The 18,833-nt window shown below is 57.0% G+C and overlaps 1 protein-coding gene across 1 annotated transcript; it reads left to right on the top strand.

The window, feature by feature from the left end:
- Positions 1-11,966: 11,966 nt before the first annotated feature.
- On the top strand, positions 11,967-18,263 carry LOC148809990 (uncharacterized; the record flags this gene model as incomplete). Its single annotated transcript, XM_088909168.1, has 11 exons — positions 11,967-12,909; positions 13,558-13,670; positions 14,737-14,898; positions 15,458-15,620; positions 15,718-15,769; positions 15,851-15,993; positions 16,121-16,224; positions 16,581-16,641; positions 16,950-17,038; positions 17,802-17,942; positions 18,163-18,263. Coding segments are annotated over exons 1-11 (2,021 nt in total), but the record flags the coding sequence as incomplete, so codon positions are not given.
- Between the last annotated feature and the right edge of the window lie 570 nt (positions 18,264-18,833).

Genomic DNA, 18,833 nt, shown 5'->3' with positions numbered 1-18,833 from the left:
CTACAGTTACTCTACACAAGGGGTGGTGGGAGTGTGGAACAAGCTGCTCAGCCATGTAGTTAAAGCTGATACGCTGGTTTCTTTTAAGACAAATGATGATGAGGGTACTCATAGTTCTAGCAGTGCTTTTCAAAGCTAATTCTTTGTGAATTATCGTAAGTTAATTAAAACCATGTGTGAAACATTCGAGAAGTCGGAGTTTCTGATGAGACGTCTCCGGATTCTGAATTTACTCAGGGAATATAAGTACAGTAGTTGTCTGATGTCAGATATGAGCAGAGTGGTGGAGAAAACAGAAAAAAGTCTCCGCTTGCTCTTTAAAACTCGGACTCTCCTCAGGGGTTAATTTAAAAGATTTAAAATACTTCTAAATCCCAATGACAAAGTCTAAAAAACTGTGAGGCCACTGTCGTCAAGGGGCTTCGAGTGTTCTTCCGAGCGAGGGACCAGGCTTTGTCATTTCAACAACATTTCGTCCGGCACAATCCGGACGAAACGCTGGGAGCTCAGACTGAATCTGGGAGAATTATCCCAGTGATTAAAATGATCATCTGGAAGTTCCTCATTGAATTAATGAAGAAAGGAATTAACCAGTTAACACTGTTAGTCTCACTGCATTAAGAAAATTGTGTATTTTTTGGTATTAAATAATATAAATGTTGTAATAATTTGTGTTAGACTTCATTTTATGTCCCTGACACGTTTGGTTTATGTTCCTACCTACTGTGTCAGCCAGGCATGAAGTGGTATAGCGCACAGGTTAGGCCTCGTTCAGAATACTAGGTGCAAATTTTGCCCGCCGTGTTATAAAATGATCTTACTGCCCCCGTAATCTGTCCAAAGAAAAGTAAGCAGATACAGGGCAGGAAAGACGGGCTGAAGGAACGTGAACAGGGTGTTCAGGTATCCCGAACATATTCAAGAATATTAGAAATCCTCAAAGGCATCGATTAAGCCCACCCAGCGGACTTCTCCTGAGCCAACGGGGAAGCACGAACCGGAGGGGAAATTGAGTAACAGAGAGCAGGAGGGCACTTCTTTACACAAAGAGTGGTGGGAGTTTGGAACGAGTTACCCAGTTGTGTGTCCTGGCGTCTTTTAAGAACGGGCTGGTGGAGATCCCGGGATCGATTTATTACCGCCGAGCAGGTGAGCCGCCCCTCTCGTCTCCTCCTCGTCCGGGGGCCGTGTCAATTCGGAACGCCGCGTGCCGGGATGCGGAGAGGTGAAGGGGCGTGGCGCTTGGACGCCCGGCGGCAGTGGCCGTCTCCTGCGGGACATCGGCTAGACCCCTGAGCTCCCGGCGAGCCGTGACGCGCCGGCTGGGCCTTCAGAGCAATGCAGTTCGAGAGCTGGGAGCGAGGGTCTGCACCGGTTCGTTTCCGAGCTCGCCGGAGCGCCGGCAGCGTTGGAACGGGTGGACCTCTCTCAGAAACCGAGCCGAGAGAGACGTGGCCGGTCGTGGACGACGGCATGTTTCCGAGGAAGGGCTTTCAGAGCCTCGTGTATTTTCCTTCTTCAGTGCAGGGGAACGTTTCGAGACAGACCGTGCGTGTCTGGGGAATCGCAGCTGCTGCACAGTGAGGACACGGTCTGCGGACCGCTGGATGGGTTTGCGATGGCGGGGCGCGGGGCAGAGGGCCGGGCCTGGTGAGGAGTTTCCGCAGCTCTGCTGGGGGGATTTTTACACTCCTCTCAAGACCCTGCTGCGTCTCGTTCCTTGTTTTTCTGCCGAGTAATTGTGAAAGTTCAAAGGTGGAAAACCAGCGCGTGTGAACGTGGGCACCGACACAGAAACGGCTGTTTGGTTTTTTAAAAAAAAAATGTCTTTCTCGCGCGGCCTCTCTCACCAGCACAGGCGCCGGAGGAGGAAGCCGGAGTCCTCTTCGGGCAGAAGCGGCTGTGTCAGGCCCTGCGCAGGGGTGGAGAGCTCCCAGTCTGGGATCGGGCTCAGAGCCGGGGAGGTGGATCAGCTGTGGGCTGCTCGTGTGCCGTTCAGCTGATCCACTGATCCAGAATGGAGGGTTCTGATCGAGGGGCAGGTGGACATGCTGAGGGACTCACAGCTGTGACAACAGCAGACACACCGCAGGAGTGAACTGGTGATTCTCAAAACACCCTCTTGGCCGCAGGTGGGATGTCCAAGACTTGCTTTCTGAACGTGGACGGATTACTGTGCACGTGCACGTGCGAAGGGTGCTGTGCTGTGTTTGTGCCTCTCGGTTTTGTGCTTCGTGTTGAAGCGTGGAACACTAGAACTGGTACAGGCCAGTTTCCGGGAGCAGACTCGTCGTGTCGTTGTTACAGCGGTGTCACCAGAGAGAGGAGGTGGGGGCTGGCGGCAGCGAAGGCTCCTCCCTCTTCTGTTGACATTCTTCACCTACGAACGTGTTTATTTACCGTTTCTAACGCCTCGTACCGGATGTGTACACTTGAGCATTTCCTTTGTTTCAGTCTATCAGCACTGGAATCTGTTCAGCCTTAGAGATTGAGCACACTTGCTGTAAACCCTTCGTGTGCCTCAACTCGTACTGGCTCGCCCAGTCTTCCCAGTCAGCGCAGCTCGACTCCGGGGGTCGTGATGGGGAATAATTCGTTTCCCGGTCTCCACAGTGCTGTCCAGTCAGCAGCCTGGGATTCGGTGGCATTCAGACGCCTTACTATTGTGCAGAGCCTTCTAGAGCAGGGGTCCCCAGTCCTGGTCCTGCGGGGGGGCGCTGTATCTTCAACAGGGGTCCCCAGTCCTGGTCCTGCGGGGGGGCGCTGTATCTTCAACAGGGGTCCCCAGTCCTGGTCCTGCGGGGGGCGCTGTATCTTCAACAGGGGTCCCCAGTCCTGGTCCTGCGGGGGGCGCTGTATCTTCAACAGGGGTCCCCAGTCCTGGTCCTGCGGGGGGGCGCTGTATCTTCAACAGGGGTCCCCAGTCCTGGTCCTGCGGGGGGCGCTGTATCTTCAACAGGGGTCCCCAGTCCTGGTCCTGCAGGGGGGCGCTGTATCTTCAACAGGGGTCCCCAGTCCTGGTCCTGCGGGGGGGCGCTGTATCTTCAACAGGGGTCCCCAGTCCTGGTCCTGCGGGGGGGCGCTGGCCCCAAATGCTCCGGGAGCAGGGCTGGGAAGCTCTGTTGCAGACAACACGTCCACAAGGACAATGTCTGTGTGTCTCTGCTCACTGCATCCTTCCAGTAGCAACCCGGAACCCTCCCCACAGCCTTCTGACTGCTGGTCCCGTTCGTGAACGACCTCCTGTTGTCTGTCAGCGGGGAGGTATGACACAGCTATTTACTGCTAATCAACTGCAGTGCGGAGGCTAAAATATGGACAGTATTTTATTCTAGGGATTCGCCAGTGTCGTGTCAAAATTCCAAACAAAAAATAAAATGTACAGCCTGTAGCATTTCATAAGAGCATGAAGAGAGCGTCGGTCACCTGGGGCCGGTGAGGTAGCGGTCTACTTCCACACCGAAACGTGGCGCTGAGAAAGGACTTCTCAGCACGGAGCCACCCCACACTGACCCGACTCCCAGCGAGAAGATCCTCCCGCTGGTTGCTGGTTAACCTGAGCTAAAGGGGGATTGCAGGTTGGAAGAGTTTCATACGCGCTCGTAACGCACAGCTGGGGGGTAATAGCTGAGCTTGTTTGGGGTCCACTTTCCAAGCGCAGATTTTCTACTGCACCTGGAAAGCAGTCGCCTCTCAGTGCGACACGTGCTACCCCCAAATCAAAGAGTCACCCCAGCAGGGAAGAAGAAGTTGAGGAGGCTGCCTGTGGTGTGTGAGATGTTATTCAACATGGCACAACCCGAAAGGCTTCAGTACCGACCATCTTTGTCTCTCCTCCTGCACACCCACTGCATGAGAGGAAGCCGCACTGAAGGTTGTGAATTACCCCCCCCCCACACACACCCACTTCCACACACGGGACCTGAGTGATTTCCATCTCCCTGTCATTCAGAGACTAGCACGGCAGGCCCGACAGCAGCTCTTTCTCTTTCAGGACCGGAAAGAGAAAAAATCCAGAGACATACCTTTGTTCCCCCTCCCCTGTACTCTCTGTCTCACTGTCAGTCCTGCGAGCTGCCAGGTGAAAACCAGAGTGCGCCTGCCTCCCCCACACTCACCTCCCTCCTCCTCCTTCACGGCTTTCCATCACCCTGCTTGTGAGAGCAGAGGCACAGCAGTGTCTCCAGTCCAGTCAGGAGTGTGTCAGTGTGTGAATTCAGGGGCAGTGTGAGAGGAGAGGGACAGCAGTGTCTCCAGTCCAGTCAGGAGTGTGTCAGTGTGTGAATTCAGGGGCAGTGTGAGAGGAGAGGGACAGCAGTGTCTCCAGTCCAGTCAGGAGTGTGTCAGTGTGTGAATTCAGGGGCAGTGTGAGAGGAGAGGGACAGCAGTGTTTCCAGTCCAGTCAGGAGTGTGTCAGTGTGTGAATTCAGGGGCAGTGTGAGAGGAGAGGGACAGCAGTGTCTCCAGTCCAGTCAGGAGTGTGTCAGTGTGTGAATTCAGGGGCAGTGTGAGAGGAGAGGGACAGCAGTGTCTCCAGTCCAGTCAGGAGTGTGTCAGTGTGTGAATTCAGGGCAGTGTGACAGGAGAGGGACAGCAGTGTCTCCAGTCCAGTCAGGAGTGTGTCAGTGTGTGAATTCAGGGGCAGTGTGAGAGGAGAGGGACAGCAGTGTCTCCAGTCCAGTCAGGAGTGTGTCAGTGTGTGAATTCAGGGGCAGTGTGACAGGAGAGGGACAGCAGTGTCTCCAGTCCAGTCAGGAGTGTGTCAGTGTGTGAATTCAGGGGCAGTGTGAGAGGAGAGGGACAGCAGTGTCTCTAGCAGTGTCTCCAGTCCAGTCAGGAGTGTGTCAGTATGTGAATTCAGGGGCAGTGTGAGAGGAGAGGGACAGCAGTGTCTCTAGCAGTGTCTCCAGTCCAGTCAGGAGTGTGTCAGTGTGTGAATTCAGGGGCAGTGTGAGAGAAGAGGGACAGCAGTGTCTCCAGTCCAGTCAGGAGTGTGTCAGTGTGTGAATTCAGGGGCAGGTTGAGAGGAGAGGGACAGCAGTGTCTCCAGTCCAGTCAGGAGTGTGTCAGTGTGTGAATTCAGGGGCAGTGTGAGAGGAGAGGGACAGCAGTGTCTCCAGTCCAGTCAGGAGTGTGTCAGTGTGTGAATTCAGGGGCAGTGTGAGAGGAGAGGGACAGCAGTGTCTCTAGCAGTGTCTCCAGTCCAGTCAGGAGTGTGTCAGTGTGTGAATTCAGGGGCAGTGTGAGAGGAGAGGCACAGCAGTGTCTCTAGCAGTGTCTCCAGTCCAGTCAGGAGTGTGTCAGTGTCTTACTGTACTTCTTTTATTGTCTCAGATGGGAGATACTTCATTTAATATAAAATGCACCCATTGCCAAAGGAGAAACACTTTTTTGGTTTCTTCACTTATGAACACATTTGCCATGTTAAACTGATGTATGATCACAGACGGTGCATGATGAGAGACGAAGGTGTGGTAACTGTCTAAACACTGCTGAGTTATCAGCGACACGTGGCTGTGTGATATCTCTATGCAAATTCTGGGGTTAGCACTCTGAATCTCAAACCCTCTCCTCTGAGCCTCTACCCACACTCTGTCTCCCCAGTGGCCGAGCTTGTCCTGTGTGCAACACAGACATGCCTCTCCGTCCATCGGCGTCAGTGCTCTCTGCTTGCTCTCGGACCCGAAGCCTGTACCGGGTGGTTGACAGTCTAGAGAAGCCTGGATCAGTTGGTACGGTCAGCACTGAGCTGTGTGGAAGGAACGATACTTCTAGGGGGCATGCGCATTTAAAACTGAGAAAGGGAGGCGTGACTTTACGCCAAGGGTGGTCAGAGAGTGGAACGAGCTGCCCAGCCATGTTGCTGAAGCTGCTATATTGGTCTCTCTCAAGACACAGCTGGATGAGATCCTCTAGTTGGGACAGGCGGCACTTCTTTACACAGAGGGTGGTGGGAGCGTGGAACAAGTCAAACTCGTTACCCTGACTTCTTTTCAAAGAACAACTGAGTGTCACCCTTGGCTCAATTAGCTGCAAACTGCCGAACGCGCTGGATGAGCCCTGTGGAACTTTATATCCTTAAGGCTGCTGGGTCAACCAATCACCTGTAATGTCTACTTCTGTGTGTTAAACGTTTAAACTTTTCCTCTTTGGTCTTTACTATCTCCGTGAACTTGGGTTTGAGCTTCTGTCACAAACTCTGTTGTGAACTTTTGGAGTATTTTTTTGGTTTACAGTACATATTGTACACTGAGAGACATTAAAAAAACATAAATGTTTTTTTGAATCCGTTACTAACCGGTAGCATTTGATGATACAGTTGTGCTGTGTAGTAAATGTTACTCTATAGAGCAGTATCCCATATCCAGCAGAAATAAATGAAGCATGAAGTCAAAGTGTCATATAAAATTAAAATATAGAATCTTTTCAAATCTTCCTATTGGAATATTAACTGGTGTTGTATTCTGAGGGGCTTGTAATGGAATTATTAATTGGAGTAAACATTGCTGCAGTAGTAACCTTTGTCATACAGTTTGCACCAGTTAAACTGGATTGGTTTCTGAGAGCTCCAGTTTCAGTCCTTTGCTCACCCTTCAAGAGCAAGTCCCGGTCCTGGAGGGTCAGTGTGTCTGCAGCAGGGGTGTCCAGTCCCGGTCCTGGAGGGGTCAGTGTGTCTGCAGCAGGGGTGTCCAGTCCCGGTCCTGGAGGGGTCAGTGTGTCTGCAGCAGGGGTGTCCAGTCCCGGTCCAGGAGGGGTCAGTGTGTCTGCAGCAGGGCTGTCCAGTCCCAGTCCAGGAGGGGTCAGTGTGTCTGCAGCAGGGCTGTCCAGTCCCGGTCCAGGAGGGGTCAGTGTGTCTGCAGCAGGGGTGTCCAGTCCCGGTCCAGGAGGGGGCGCTGTGTCTGCAGCAGGGCTGCCCAGTCCCGGTCCAGGAGGGGTCAGTGTGTCTGCAGCAGGGCTGTCCAGTCCCGGTCCAGGAGGGGTCAGTGTGTCTGCAGCAGGGCTGTCCAGTCTTGGTCCAGGAGAGGTCAGTGTGTCTGCAGCAGGGCTGTCCAGTCCTGGTCCAGGAGGGGTCAGTGTGTCTGCAGCAGGGCTGTCCAGTCCTGGTCCAGGAGGGGTCAGTGTGTCTGCAACAGGGGTGTCCAGTCCTGGTCCAGGAGGGGGCGCTGTGTCTGCAGCAGGGCTGTCCAGTCCCGGTCCAGGAGGGGTCAGTGTGTCTGCAGCAGGGCTGTCCAGTCTTGGTCCAGGAGAGATGTAACAGCAGTTGTGTTGTATCATCAACTCTGTGTCCCCAGTTCCTTGACTGCTGCAGTAGCTTAGTGTTGCTGAAACGGGGCCCGTGCTCTTCCTCCTCCTCCTCCTCCTCCTCCTGTGGCCTGCCGCAGGCCGGGCTCCCGAAGGTGCCGTTGTTTTCTGATGACTCATCCCAGCGAGCAGGACAGCCGACAGCGGTGACTTCCTGCCGAGAGGCGAGATGTGGCCCGAGCTCTCCTGACGTTAGCGGATGTCAGAGCGAGGCAGCTGGGGGGGGGGGAAGAGGTTTCCCCGCACGTCTTCCTTCCTGTTCGTCAGGGTCACCTCCCCCCCACCCCCCCACCCCCCCAGCTCCATACACCGGCTACAGGAAACCAGAGATTCTCGCTCTCGTAAACAATAGACACCACACACCCAGGACACACACACTCACACGCACACACACACACCCAGGACAGACTCTCACAGATTCACACACACACAGGACACACACATTCACTCGCACACCCAGGACACACACACACACACACACACACACCAGGACAGACTCTAACACACTCACACACACACCCAGGACAGACTCTCACACATTCACACACACACAGGACACACACACACACACACAGTCACACCCATAAACTACAAACACACACACAGTATAGAGCTGCATCCTTCTCGTACTTGATTGCTAAATTGCTAAGCGTGGTTTTTCTGCCAGAAACAGTAGTATAATTTTCTGCTCCTGTACCCTGCTCCCTCTGTCTTACCTCCCTGTAGGTGATTTACCTCCAGTAACCTGTCCCCCCCAGTTGCCAGAGGGGAGAGCACACCCTACTGGCCCAATAAGGCCACTTACAGCACATGAGGAGCCATTGGAGTCCTCTCATTCATTCAGCTGCTCAGTAATTCATCACCATTTACAATGCCACTGCTGTTTTCTGACTAGAATTGACATTAAAATTCACCCTAACTGCTGGCAGGCTGGGGGGTAAGTGGGCAAGTCTCTGGACTCCTGACGGCAGGTTGTGGGTTCGAGTCCCTGCTGCAGGACTGGGGACCAGCGTGTGTCTGGAGCCGGCTGTGTGCTGGCCTGGCGTCCCGTCCAGGAGGGAGTCTTGTGATCTCTGTTCGTTTAACCAATGGGCCGCTGTGACTCAGAACTACCTCCCTGTTATTAATCATAACCTACAGTGCATTGCTGTCATTGAGCACATGCACAGTGCCTAGTTACTGACCTTACTGTAAAACACCCTCATTGTCATGCACTGTCCTCTGATTAGTCACAATGAGCAATACCAACACTATTACTAAGCACAAATTCCAACTCTACCACTGATGCTACTACTCAGCACATTTTCCTCACAGTTCCTCTGTACTCTACTGTACTGTGCTGTACAGTGCTGTACTCTACTTTATTGTGCGGTACTGTGCACTATTGTACTGTACTGTGCACTACTGTACTGTGCTGTGCTCTACTGTATTGTTCTGTACTGTGCTGTACTCTACTGTACTGTGCTGTACTCTACTGTATTGTGCTGTACTGTGCTGTACTCTACTGTATTGTGCTGTACTGTGCTGTACTCTACTGTATTGTGCTATACTATATTGTACTGTGCTGTACCCAGGAGCACACACTCACGGAACAATACTGTACATTGTTCTGTATTGTGCTGTGCTTTACTGTATTGTACTGTACTCTGCTCAGTTGTGCTGGACTATACTGTGATGTGATGTACTGTGCAGTACTGTGCCTTAGTGTACTGTACTGCACTGTATTGTGCTATATTGCTCTGTATTGTGCTGTACTGTGTGTGATTGTATTGGTTTGTGCCTGAGTGTGCTTTAATGTTCTGTATTGTGATGCTCTGTATTGTACTGTGCTCTGTTGTACTGTACTATGATGTGATATACTGTACTGTATCGTACTCATACTGTGCTGTACCATACTAGGCTGTACTATACCATACTGTAGTGTGCCGTACAGTACTCATCCTGCCCCCCTCCTGGACACCTGAACTCTGTACACAGAGCTGGGTCGTCTGTGGTGTGAGTCGGGGTTGGGGGGGGGCTGACTGTTCATTCTCTCCAGGATGTGGTTGACGGAGGGGGTGGGGGGGTGCAGAACACAACCTCCGTGACGACTGGAAAGTTAACACTTCGGGAACCACAGCCGGCTCACCTGCGCCAAACAGAGCCAGATAACGAGAGAGAGAGGAGAGAGGAGAGAGGAGAGAAATAGAGAGGAGAGAGCAGAGAGGAGAGAGGAGAGAGGAGAGAAATAGAGAGGAGAGAGGAGAGAGCAGAGAGGAGAGAGGAGAGAAATAGGGAGAGGAGAGAGGAGAGAGAGAGGGGAGAGAAATAGGGAGAGGAGAGAGGAGAGAAATAGAGAGGAGAGAGCAGAGAGGAGAGAGGAGAGAAATAGGGAGAGGAGAGAGAGAGGGGAGAGAAATAGGGAGAGGAGAGAGGAGAGAAATAGGAGAGAGCAGAGAGGAGAGAGAAGAGAGGAGAGAAATAGGGAGAGGAGAGAGGAGAGAGAGAGGGGAGAGAAATAGGGAGAGGAGAGAGAGGGGGGAGAGGAGAGAGGAGAGAGGAGAGAGGAGAGAGAGAGGGGAGAGGGGAGAGGGGAGAGGAGAGAGGGGAGAGGGGAGAGGAGAGAGAGAGGGGAGAGGAGAGAGAGAGGGGGGGTGAGAAGAGGGAGAGGGAGAGCTTCCTCAGGGCCCTGAGGTTGCCTGTTTCTCGCCTCCTTGTTCGGACCCGTCTGCAGCAGAGGGCCGTCTCCAGGCCAGCGCTGGTGGAGGACAGGGGCCCTGGACACTAGGGGCAGTGCGGTAGTGGGGCCCGCAGCACACGGAGGAGGGAGGAGCCACAGTCTCTCGGCTCACTGGGGACAGGGCCTAGCTCGAACTGGACCTGGACCACCGGGCCAGCTGTCCTCCTGGTCTAACAGGACTGGACCTGACAGGCCCACTGTGTTCATCCAGGTGTTAAACTGGTCCTGTTGGGCCAATAACTAAATCAAATGGATCGTTAAAAGCTCGGGGGGGTGACACCCTGCTGATACTGTCGCCCTCCAGCACTAGAACTGGGAACCTCTGGGGTTCAAGTGACCCCAAACCTCGTGAGACTGTCTGCTTCTCTCCCCTGATGCTGGAGACGTCAACCTTCAGCGAGAGCGTTTGTGTCAGGGCCTGGAACCCTGAGGTGTTTGTGCCTGCTCCGTGTTGGTGCGAGGTGTTGTGCACGGGTGCTGAGGCGTTGCTCTCTAGATCAAGGGAGCTGGCTCACCTGGGGGGTGAGGTTGGGGTGAGAGAGGTCAGGGTAAGCCTGGGGTTAGTGTGGGGGCTCGAGCTGCTGTTTGGGGGCTGTTTGGATGCGGCAGAACGGATGTCTTTATCGACACCCAGCATGTCTGCAGAGAGGGGGGGGGATTTCAGAAGCACTGTCGTGTGTGAAAGTAAGAGGGGAACAAACAGACGAGCTCGGTGTGTGATGCCCCCCCCCCACCCCAACACACACACACACACACCTCTGAACCGAGTGAGATCAAAGAGCGCGCCCGTGCTACGCCGGGCTCGGCGCTCTTCCTGAACGGCGCATACACACACACACACTCGCGCACAGAGGTGCTGCTTCAGAACACTAACAGCCAGCGAGGAAGGCAGAGGGGTCGCGTACAGGCAGTGGTGATGAAGAAGGAGGAGGAGGGAGCAACAAAGACAGGCTGAAGGAGCACAGCAGAGAGAACCGCCGCAGTCGAAAGTCAAATAAGAGAGAGAACAGTGAGAACAGACACCCTGGACAAGACCGACAGGGGAGCGGAGGAGCTGTTGTTTTGAACTGTTACATGTCCCTGGTTCCGGCTGGCCTGTGCTAGACTGCCACGCAGTGAACTAAGCTCTACCGGACTGATCTGCCCCAAACTAATCTGCACTGGATTGCTCTGGTCTCGACCAGTTTGCGCTGGAGTGTTTCCAACCTAGAGCAGTTTTTCCCTGGATTGTCCTGACCTGACCTGACCCAGGCTGCGCTGGATTGCTCTGGCCTGGACCGCACTGGAGTGGATTGCTCTGGCCTGGACCGCACTGGAGTGGATTGCTCTGGCCTGGACTAGAGAGTGAATGATGCATACCTGAGTCTGAAACTGAACCACAGGGCTCCGGTGCTGAGCTCACTGATGCTGGCCTGTGCGTGGCGTGCAGGGAAAGCCAGAATGGACCAGGTACCGCTGTTATCCCAGCGTTTTAAGACTCTGCATCTTTAACAGGTTTTGTGCTGAACAGCAGACGTATTTACAGGGCACTAAGGTGACTGCAGCGTCTAAAACTTCACCCCCCTGCCCTCACAGGGTTTTGAAGCGACTGATCTTTAACTCTTGGTGATTTGTGTGGTGAAGACTGTTGTAATAAGGAAGGGGTTAAGTGGACTTGGGGGTGGACTGGTGGGGCAAAGGCTGACAGGTTGCCCTCCAGGCTGGGGAAGCAGGGAACTGCAGGACAGGGGGCGCTGTCTGCTGTGTGGGCACACTGGCTGCAGGCTGCTACGATCTGGGGGGGCAGGGGGGTCACGCATTCTGCCCTGTCACAGGCTTGCCGGTGCCACTCTGGGGGCATCCTGAGGGTAGAGAAAGAAACTCAGACTTGCTTGAAAAGCTTGTCTTCTATACTGAGGTCCGGATCTGTGGATGCTGTTCTCAAACCCCTCTCTCTCTCTTTCAGCACTGGTGCATGATGCAGTTCCCCTCTAACCACTAGGTGGCGCTGTCTGCCATGGGGGACCAGGACGTCCTGGAGGGCCGGGGTTCTGAGCTGGGAAACACCCCAGATGGGGGGCTGTACTACCCCGGGAGCGAGGGGTCCTCAGGCCTGGGGCACCCCGGTTTCTGCCCCACCAGCCTGGACCAGTTCCCCAGCGAGAGTGCCAGCTGTGCATCCAGGGAGACGGGGCTCCCCTACGGCTGGGGCCCGCTGCCCGGCGAGCCGCACCCCAACCCCAGCCACAGCGCGCCCCAGAACGGGGTGTACCGAGCCGCCGGCCGATACCCCGCCCCCCAGCCCTCGCCCGCCCCCCTCCAGAGCCCGCTGGGCGCGCAGGGGGCGCGGCTGCCCGTGCAGAAGCTGGACTCGTTCTCCGAGGCGTTCGCCAGCCGGCGCGGGCTGGTCTCGCAGCTGGCGGCGCCGGGCGGGGGCGGGGGCGGGGCGTTCGGCGGCGCGGGGGGCCCCCCGCAGGGCCTGAGCGCCGCCGGCAAGCGGGCCCCCTTCGCGGGGCCCGTGCAGAGCCCGCCGGCCTACGCGCAGGTGCAGTTCGGGTTCCCCAGGGCGGCGCCGTTCCGCGCCGCGCCCTTCTGCCCCGGCCTGCAGCCCCTCGCCGGCCACTATCAGCCCCCGCCGCCGCAGGCCCGGTCCCCCCTGAACCCCGTCAGGCTGCCCCCGCTACCCTGGACGCCCCACCTCGCCGGGCACCCCGAGGGGCTGCCAGCCGGCGGCCAGACCGCGGCCAGTTCCTTCGCCGGCGCAGCACAGGGCAGGGCCCCTGCTGGATACTACCCCCCCGCCCCGTCCCGGGACGCCGGCGGCCCCCCGTTCGCCGAGGAGCAGCACGAGTTCGGCCAGCCCTCCCTGCTGAGGGGCCACGCCGCCCCCGACTGCTACCAGAGCCCAGGTAACTAGAGCTGAGCGGGTGACCCCCCCACTCCTAGGTCGCCACATTCGGAATGCGGAGGTTTCATCTTACCGTGGGGTGCGTCCACCGGCGGCGGTGTTTGTGCCGCCTCCGTTTGGTGCCAGGTGTTTTGCATCCCCCGCCTGTTGCCACCTGCGAGGCTGGGGTGGGCGTAGGTCACCCTCTGTGACAGACAGAGCTTCAAATCAATTTGTTCTGTTAAAAGAAAATCTTTATAACTTGAAACAAGAGCAATATTGATATCCCAGCGTACGCAGGCTGTATCTGTGTGTGCTGTGCAGCGGCGGACTGTCCCACACCAGTGCTGACACCTGCTGGACACTCCTAGTACTGCAGCCCACCCCCTCTCTGGCTCTGTGCTGGAATTCTCTGTCCTGCCTGTGCCTGTGCCCTGATCACTGTATTAGACCGGAGAAGGCTGTATTTCCTATCTGTGCTGGCCCCAGCTCCGTGGGCACGTCTTTCTGGGGAGAGAAGGGGAGGGAGAGAGGATTTTAAAATGCTGGGAAACTCATGTGTTGAAGAGGCTAGCACCTGCACTTCTCAGAAAGCCACTGTTTTCAGGACCGGGGTGATTAATTTTCCGTTTGTTCCTACACTCTCTCTGTCTCTCTCTCTCTCCCTCAGACTGTGGCCCGCAGATCCCCCTCAGCTCGTCCCCGGGACAGTACCCACAATCCTGTGCAGCCTTCCGGGCCGAGGACGACCCCTTGACCTGCGACCCTGGGATGTGGGGTCAGGTGAGTCTGACTGGGTCAGACTGGGAACAGGGCTCTCTTTCACTGTCTGCCTGATCCCGGGTCCGAGACGGGGGCGTGGCCGAAAGCGTGCAGAGCCCAGAGACCCCCGGGGTCACGCTGCGGGGTCGAGGGAGAGGCCGAACGGAAGGCGTACCGCAGGGGGCGTCGCCTGGAGTCGGAGCTGAGAGTTTCACTCTGACTCGGGCGCCGACCCAGTTTCTCTCTCCCTGCCCCCGCACCCCCGCACCCCCCCGGCACGGGCAGCGAGGAGGCTCAGCGCTCAGACAGAGGGGCTCGGCTCTTTCAGGGGGATCAGCAGTGAGCAGGCCTGAGGCGCAGAGGCTTGACTGAGGGAGCTGAGGGCACAAGAAGTGAAGAAGTCCAGCTCACAGGGGCCCTGACCAGGGCTTCAGGTCCGGTCCGGCGGTTCAGGTCCAGTCCTGTTAGACCAGGAGGACAGCCGGTCCGGCGGTTCAGGTCCGGTCCTGTTAGACCGGGAGGACAGCCGGTCCGGCGATTCGGGTCCGGTCCTGTTAGACCGGGAGGACAGCCGGTCCGGCGGTTCGGGGGTCCGGTCCTGTTAGACCGGGAGGACAGCCGGTCCGGCGATTCGGGTCCGGTCCTGTTAGACCGGGAGGACAGCCGGTCCGGCGATTCGGGTCCAGTCCTGTTAGACCGGGAGGACAGCCGGTCCGGCGGTTCCGGTCCGGTCCTGTTAGACCGGGAGGACAGCCGGTCTGGCGGTTCGGGTCCAGTCCTGTTAGACCGGGAGGACAGCCGGTCCGGCGGTTCGGGTCCAGTCCTGTTAGACCGGGAGGACAGCCGGTCCAGTGGTTTGGGTTAGGTCCTGTTAGACTGGGAGGACAGCCGGTCCGGCGGTTCGGGTCCGGTCCTGTGAGACCGGGAGGCCAGCTGGAGCCTCGTCAGGTTTACAGTAACAGCACGGGGAACCCGTCAGAGCCCAGGAGGATCGGAGTGCGTGAGGCAGAACCGCAGGTCATCAGACCCTCGAGCTGGGCTCGGATGACGCACGGGTTCTGATGATGTCATTTGGTCCCCCCTGCAGGAACGAGAGAGGAACCGGGCCACGCAGTACCCCCAGCCACCCCTCGCGCCCCAGGACAGCGGTCCCTACCCCCTGACTCCGGGGTACCGGTCAGGAGAGTGCGCCTCAGCGGGTCTGGGGTCACCCCAGGGACTGGGTGCTCAGTACACGCGAGACAGCCAGGTAAGGGGACACCCCCAGAATTACTGCGACTCACTGTGGCTTTAGACAGCATGTGGGCACGTTCTTCACAGAGGGGACAGGAGGGGACTTCAGAATGATCGGACAGCCACCAGCCAGAGGACACGAGTGGGAATTAAGCAGAGGAGCACTTAAAACCGAGAACAGGATGTGCTTCTTTACACTGAGGGTGGTGGGGGTGTGGATCAAGTGGCCCGGCCCTGTTGTTGAAGCCGGGACCCTGGCTTCTCTCAGCAGGGCGAGACTGTTCAATGGGGACAGGAGACACGTCTTTACACTGAGGGTGGTGGGAGAGTGGAACAAGCTGCCCGCCCACGCTGCCGGCCCTGGCTTCTTTCAGGAAGCAGCTGGGTTGAGGTGCTGGGATCAGTTAACTGCCATGAGACGGGCTGGACGGGTGGAACGACCTCTCATCTGTACTTTTATGTTCTTCACCTGCCCACTGTGAGCGTGAAACACCTTCCAGCCCGTGGGTGTGCCAGTGTGGATCCGCGCGGCTGCCCGCTGTCTCTCTCACCCTCCTCCTCCTCTTCCTCTCCAGGAACTCCCCGTCTACACCGGCACCCCCTTCCCCAGCCTCCTGCACATAGCCCGGCCACCCGCCCCGGATCTGGGGGCGCCCCGCTACACCCCCCAGCCCATGCTGAACCCTGTGCGAAGGGGCTCGGGGCTCTACTGCGGCCTCCTGCCCCCCAGCCCTTACGGTGAGTCGGCCCCCCGCCCCCCCCGCCTGTCCGAGTCCCCCGCCCTCGGGGGGTGGGTCGGCGCTGCAATCTGACCTCGGCGTTTCGTGGGTTTCAGGTCACCAGGAGAGCCTGGGGTCCGAGGAGCCGGGGTGCTACACGCAGTATCCGTGAGTGTCTGCCCGTCTGTCCGCGTGCCGCGCAGGCGTGACCGAGCCGCGTTCACACCCCTCTCTCCTCCTCCCCGCCAGCCGTGTCAACGTGGGTCCCGGGTTCCAGGCAGAGCTGCCGGACGTGCAGGAGCTGGGGGGCGCGGAGGACGAGCCCCCCAGGGCGGACCTGCTGTGGCAGCCCTGGCCCGAGCTGCAGGAGAGCGTCGCCCTGCAGGAACACGGTGGGAACTGCAGCAGTGAGACGGCGCGGGGGGGCCGCTGCCCCGCTGTGCGGCCCGCCCTGCCCTGCCCTGCCCTGCAGGGGGGCTGACGCCCGACTCTCTCTCTCTCTCTCCCCCTCTGTTCCAGTGGACGCCGTGCTCAGCCTGTCCTGCTCCAGCGCCGTTCCGGGAGGGGGGACCAACCCAGAGCTGGCCCTGCACTGCCTCTCCCGCTGCCGGGGGGACATTCTGGTGAGACGCCCCGATGGCAGACGAGCAGCTCGTCTCTCGATCCCCAGAGCGTCTCTCGCTGTCTTCTGGGGAAGCAGAAAGCCCGTTTTGCCTCTTCTGCAGCGGCCCAGTGCAGGACAGGGCCCCGCTCGCAGGCTGTCAGCCAGCCCTGACCCTACCCTGACCCCGCACCCCTGGGCATCACGCTACACCACACCTGTGCCCTCAGCGCACTGCTGTGGAGCTGCATTGTGGGAAAGAAAGTGGAATCATGGGATTGTCCTTATCCTTCCTCACCTCCTCCTGGGTGTTGCTGTGTCTTCAGGTTGAAGCCCTGATCAAAATACTCTCTTGCCTCTGTGTTGTGTGTGCTCCAGGCCACTCTCGAGATGCTGCTGCTGTCCACGCCACAGGCTCCCAGCAGTTACCATTACTGCGGTAAGTCCCCATTACTGCGGTAAGCATACTGGAAAACGTCCGAGGGCATCCATTACGGGCAGGCGTTGGGGACCTCAGTTCTGCTCAACACCCCGTCAATTAACCCCCCCAAATCTGCCTTAATATAGCGCCTTGCAAAGAGAACAGCCCACTCAAAGTGCTTTGCAGTAAGAAACGGTTTGGATTTGGAACAGAGAAGCAGACAGAGAGCGAAAGGCAGGCGTGGCAGCGAGGAGCCCCGCGCCCCGGAGTTTAAGCGCGCGGTACTGATCGCGGCTGGTGTCCCCCCCCTCTCTCTCTCTCTCCAGGCAGCGACGTCTGGGGGCTCAGCGAGCGGCGGCTCTTCAACAAGGCGTTCGCCGCGCACAGCAAGGACTTCTCCCTGATCCAGCGCGCGGTGAGGGCTCTTCCCCGTGAGCGGGAGGGGGGGGGTGGGTGCAGCCCTTTTCCTCTGTTCGGGGGGGGGGGGGGGTTAGGATAGCTGATCAGATTGAGCCTGGCTGTCTATGGGAGGAGGAAGGAAACCAGAGTCCCCCCAAATCTCACATGAACGCAGGAAGCACGTGCAAACTCCCCACAGACAGACCTGCTGCAAAAACACCCGCAGGAGGAGGAGGAGGGAAACGCAGCTGCAGGTTTTTCAGTGAATATGAGCAGCCGCTGGTTCTCAGAATGACTCTCAGACTGGTGATGTAACTTTCTAATTGCCCTTATTGACTGTAAACAGGATGTATACACAGTACCTACCGGGTGTTAACATCACACACAGACACCAGGGTACAATGCAGAGACTTTCCTTAACTAGGCCAGGCTGCCTTTATAAAGTGTCAGGAGGAGAACATGCAGACTCCACACAGAAGGCACCCCCCCAGCCCAAAAATGAATGGGTATGGGTGCCCAGCTTAGGACCATGAGACAAAGCTCACACCTGGCTCACTGACTGGAGCAAGCCATAGGGGTGACCTATGACCCCCCCCCCCCAAATCTCCATCTGTCCTCTCAGGTTCTTTAGAAGCTGGAGCTATAATGAAAGAACTGCAAGTCTTAGTGGAATGCGCCCCCTTCAGGACTGGAGTGGCACAGCAGTCTCCTTGCTCTGCCCTGCTCTCCTGCGCCCCCTGCTGGCTGACCCCCCCCTTCCGGCGCGGCTGTGTTCGCAGGTGAAGACGAAGCGCGTGTCGCAGTGCGTGGAGTTCTACTACCTGTCCAAGAAGACGCTCCAGCACCAGAGGAAGGAGAGGGACAGAGACGGGGAGTGGACTGCCGCCCCCATCACGCTGGAGAGCCCCGTGAGTGCTCAGGTCTGGCGGGTGTACCCCGATAACGCCTCTGCACAAACACAGACACATTTTATTACTGCTCAGCATCGTAACAGTCAGGCACGTTTTTAACTCCTTGTTTTATTTCTCACACATAGGGAACAAAAATGACTTGCGATCTCTGTACCCTACAGACCCAATCAAGACCTTCTACAGCTGTCGCGTTCTGAGCTCAGTTAACACGATTGGTCTCTGCTTGCAGGTGTTTCCCAGCTCTCAGCCAATAGAGAGCCAACTTGTGGGGGAGAGGGCGGTGCCTAGCCCCTCAGTGGCTGGGAGCTTCCCCTGTAAGCAGTGTGGAAAGTAAGTACAGCCAATCACAGCATAGCTTTGGAGCTGGACATTATACTGTCATACACAGCTGGACAGCCTGTGCCTTTGTCAACCAACCGCAAACAGCCTCTGTGTACTGTAGTGTCCAGTCAGTGTGTCTGTGTGAACCCCTCTCTCTCTCAGTGCAGTGTTCATGTACTGGAGTGTCCAGTCAGTGTGTGTGTATTAACCCCTCTCTCTCTCTCAGTGCAGTGTTCATGTACTGGAGTGTCCAGTCAGTGTGTCTGTATGAACCCCTCTCTCTCTCAGTGCAGTGTTCATGTACTGGAGTGTCCAGTCAGTGTGTCTGTATGAACCCCTCTCTCTCTCAGTGCAGTGTTCATGTACTGGAGTGTCCAGTCAGTGTGTCTGTATGAACCCCTCTCTCTCTCAGTGCAGTGTTCATGTACTGGAGTGTCCAGTCAGTGTGTGTGTATGAACCCCTCTCTCTCTCAGTGCAGTGTTAATGTACTGGAGTGTCCAGTCAGTGTGTCTGTATGAACCCCTCTCTCTCTCAGTGCAGTGTTCATGTACTGGAGTGTCCAGTCAGTGTGTGTGTAT

Source organism: Atractosteus spatula, unplaced genomic scaffold, assembly GCF_055471065.1.
Source record: "Atractosteus spatula isolate fAtrSpa1 unplaced genomic scaffold, fAtrSpa1.hap1 Scaffold_104, whole genome shotgun sequence".
In the NCBI taxonomy this organism is placed as follows: domain Eukaryota; kingdom Metazoa; phylum Chordata; class Actinopteri; order Semionotiformes; family Lepisosteidae; genus Atractosteus; species Atractosteus spatula.
This window is presented reverse-complemented; position numbering and strand designations above follow the sequence as displayed.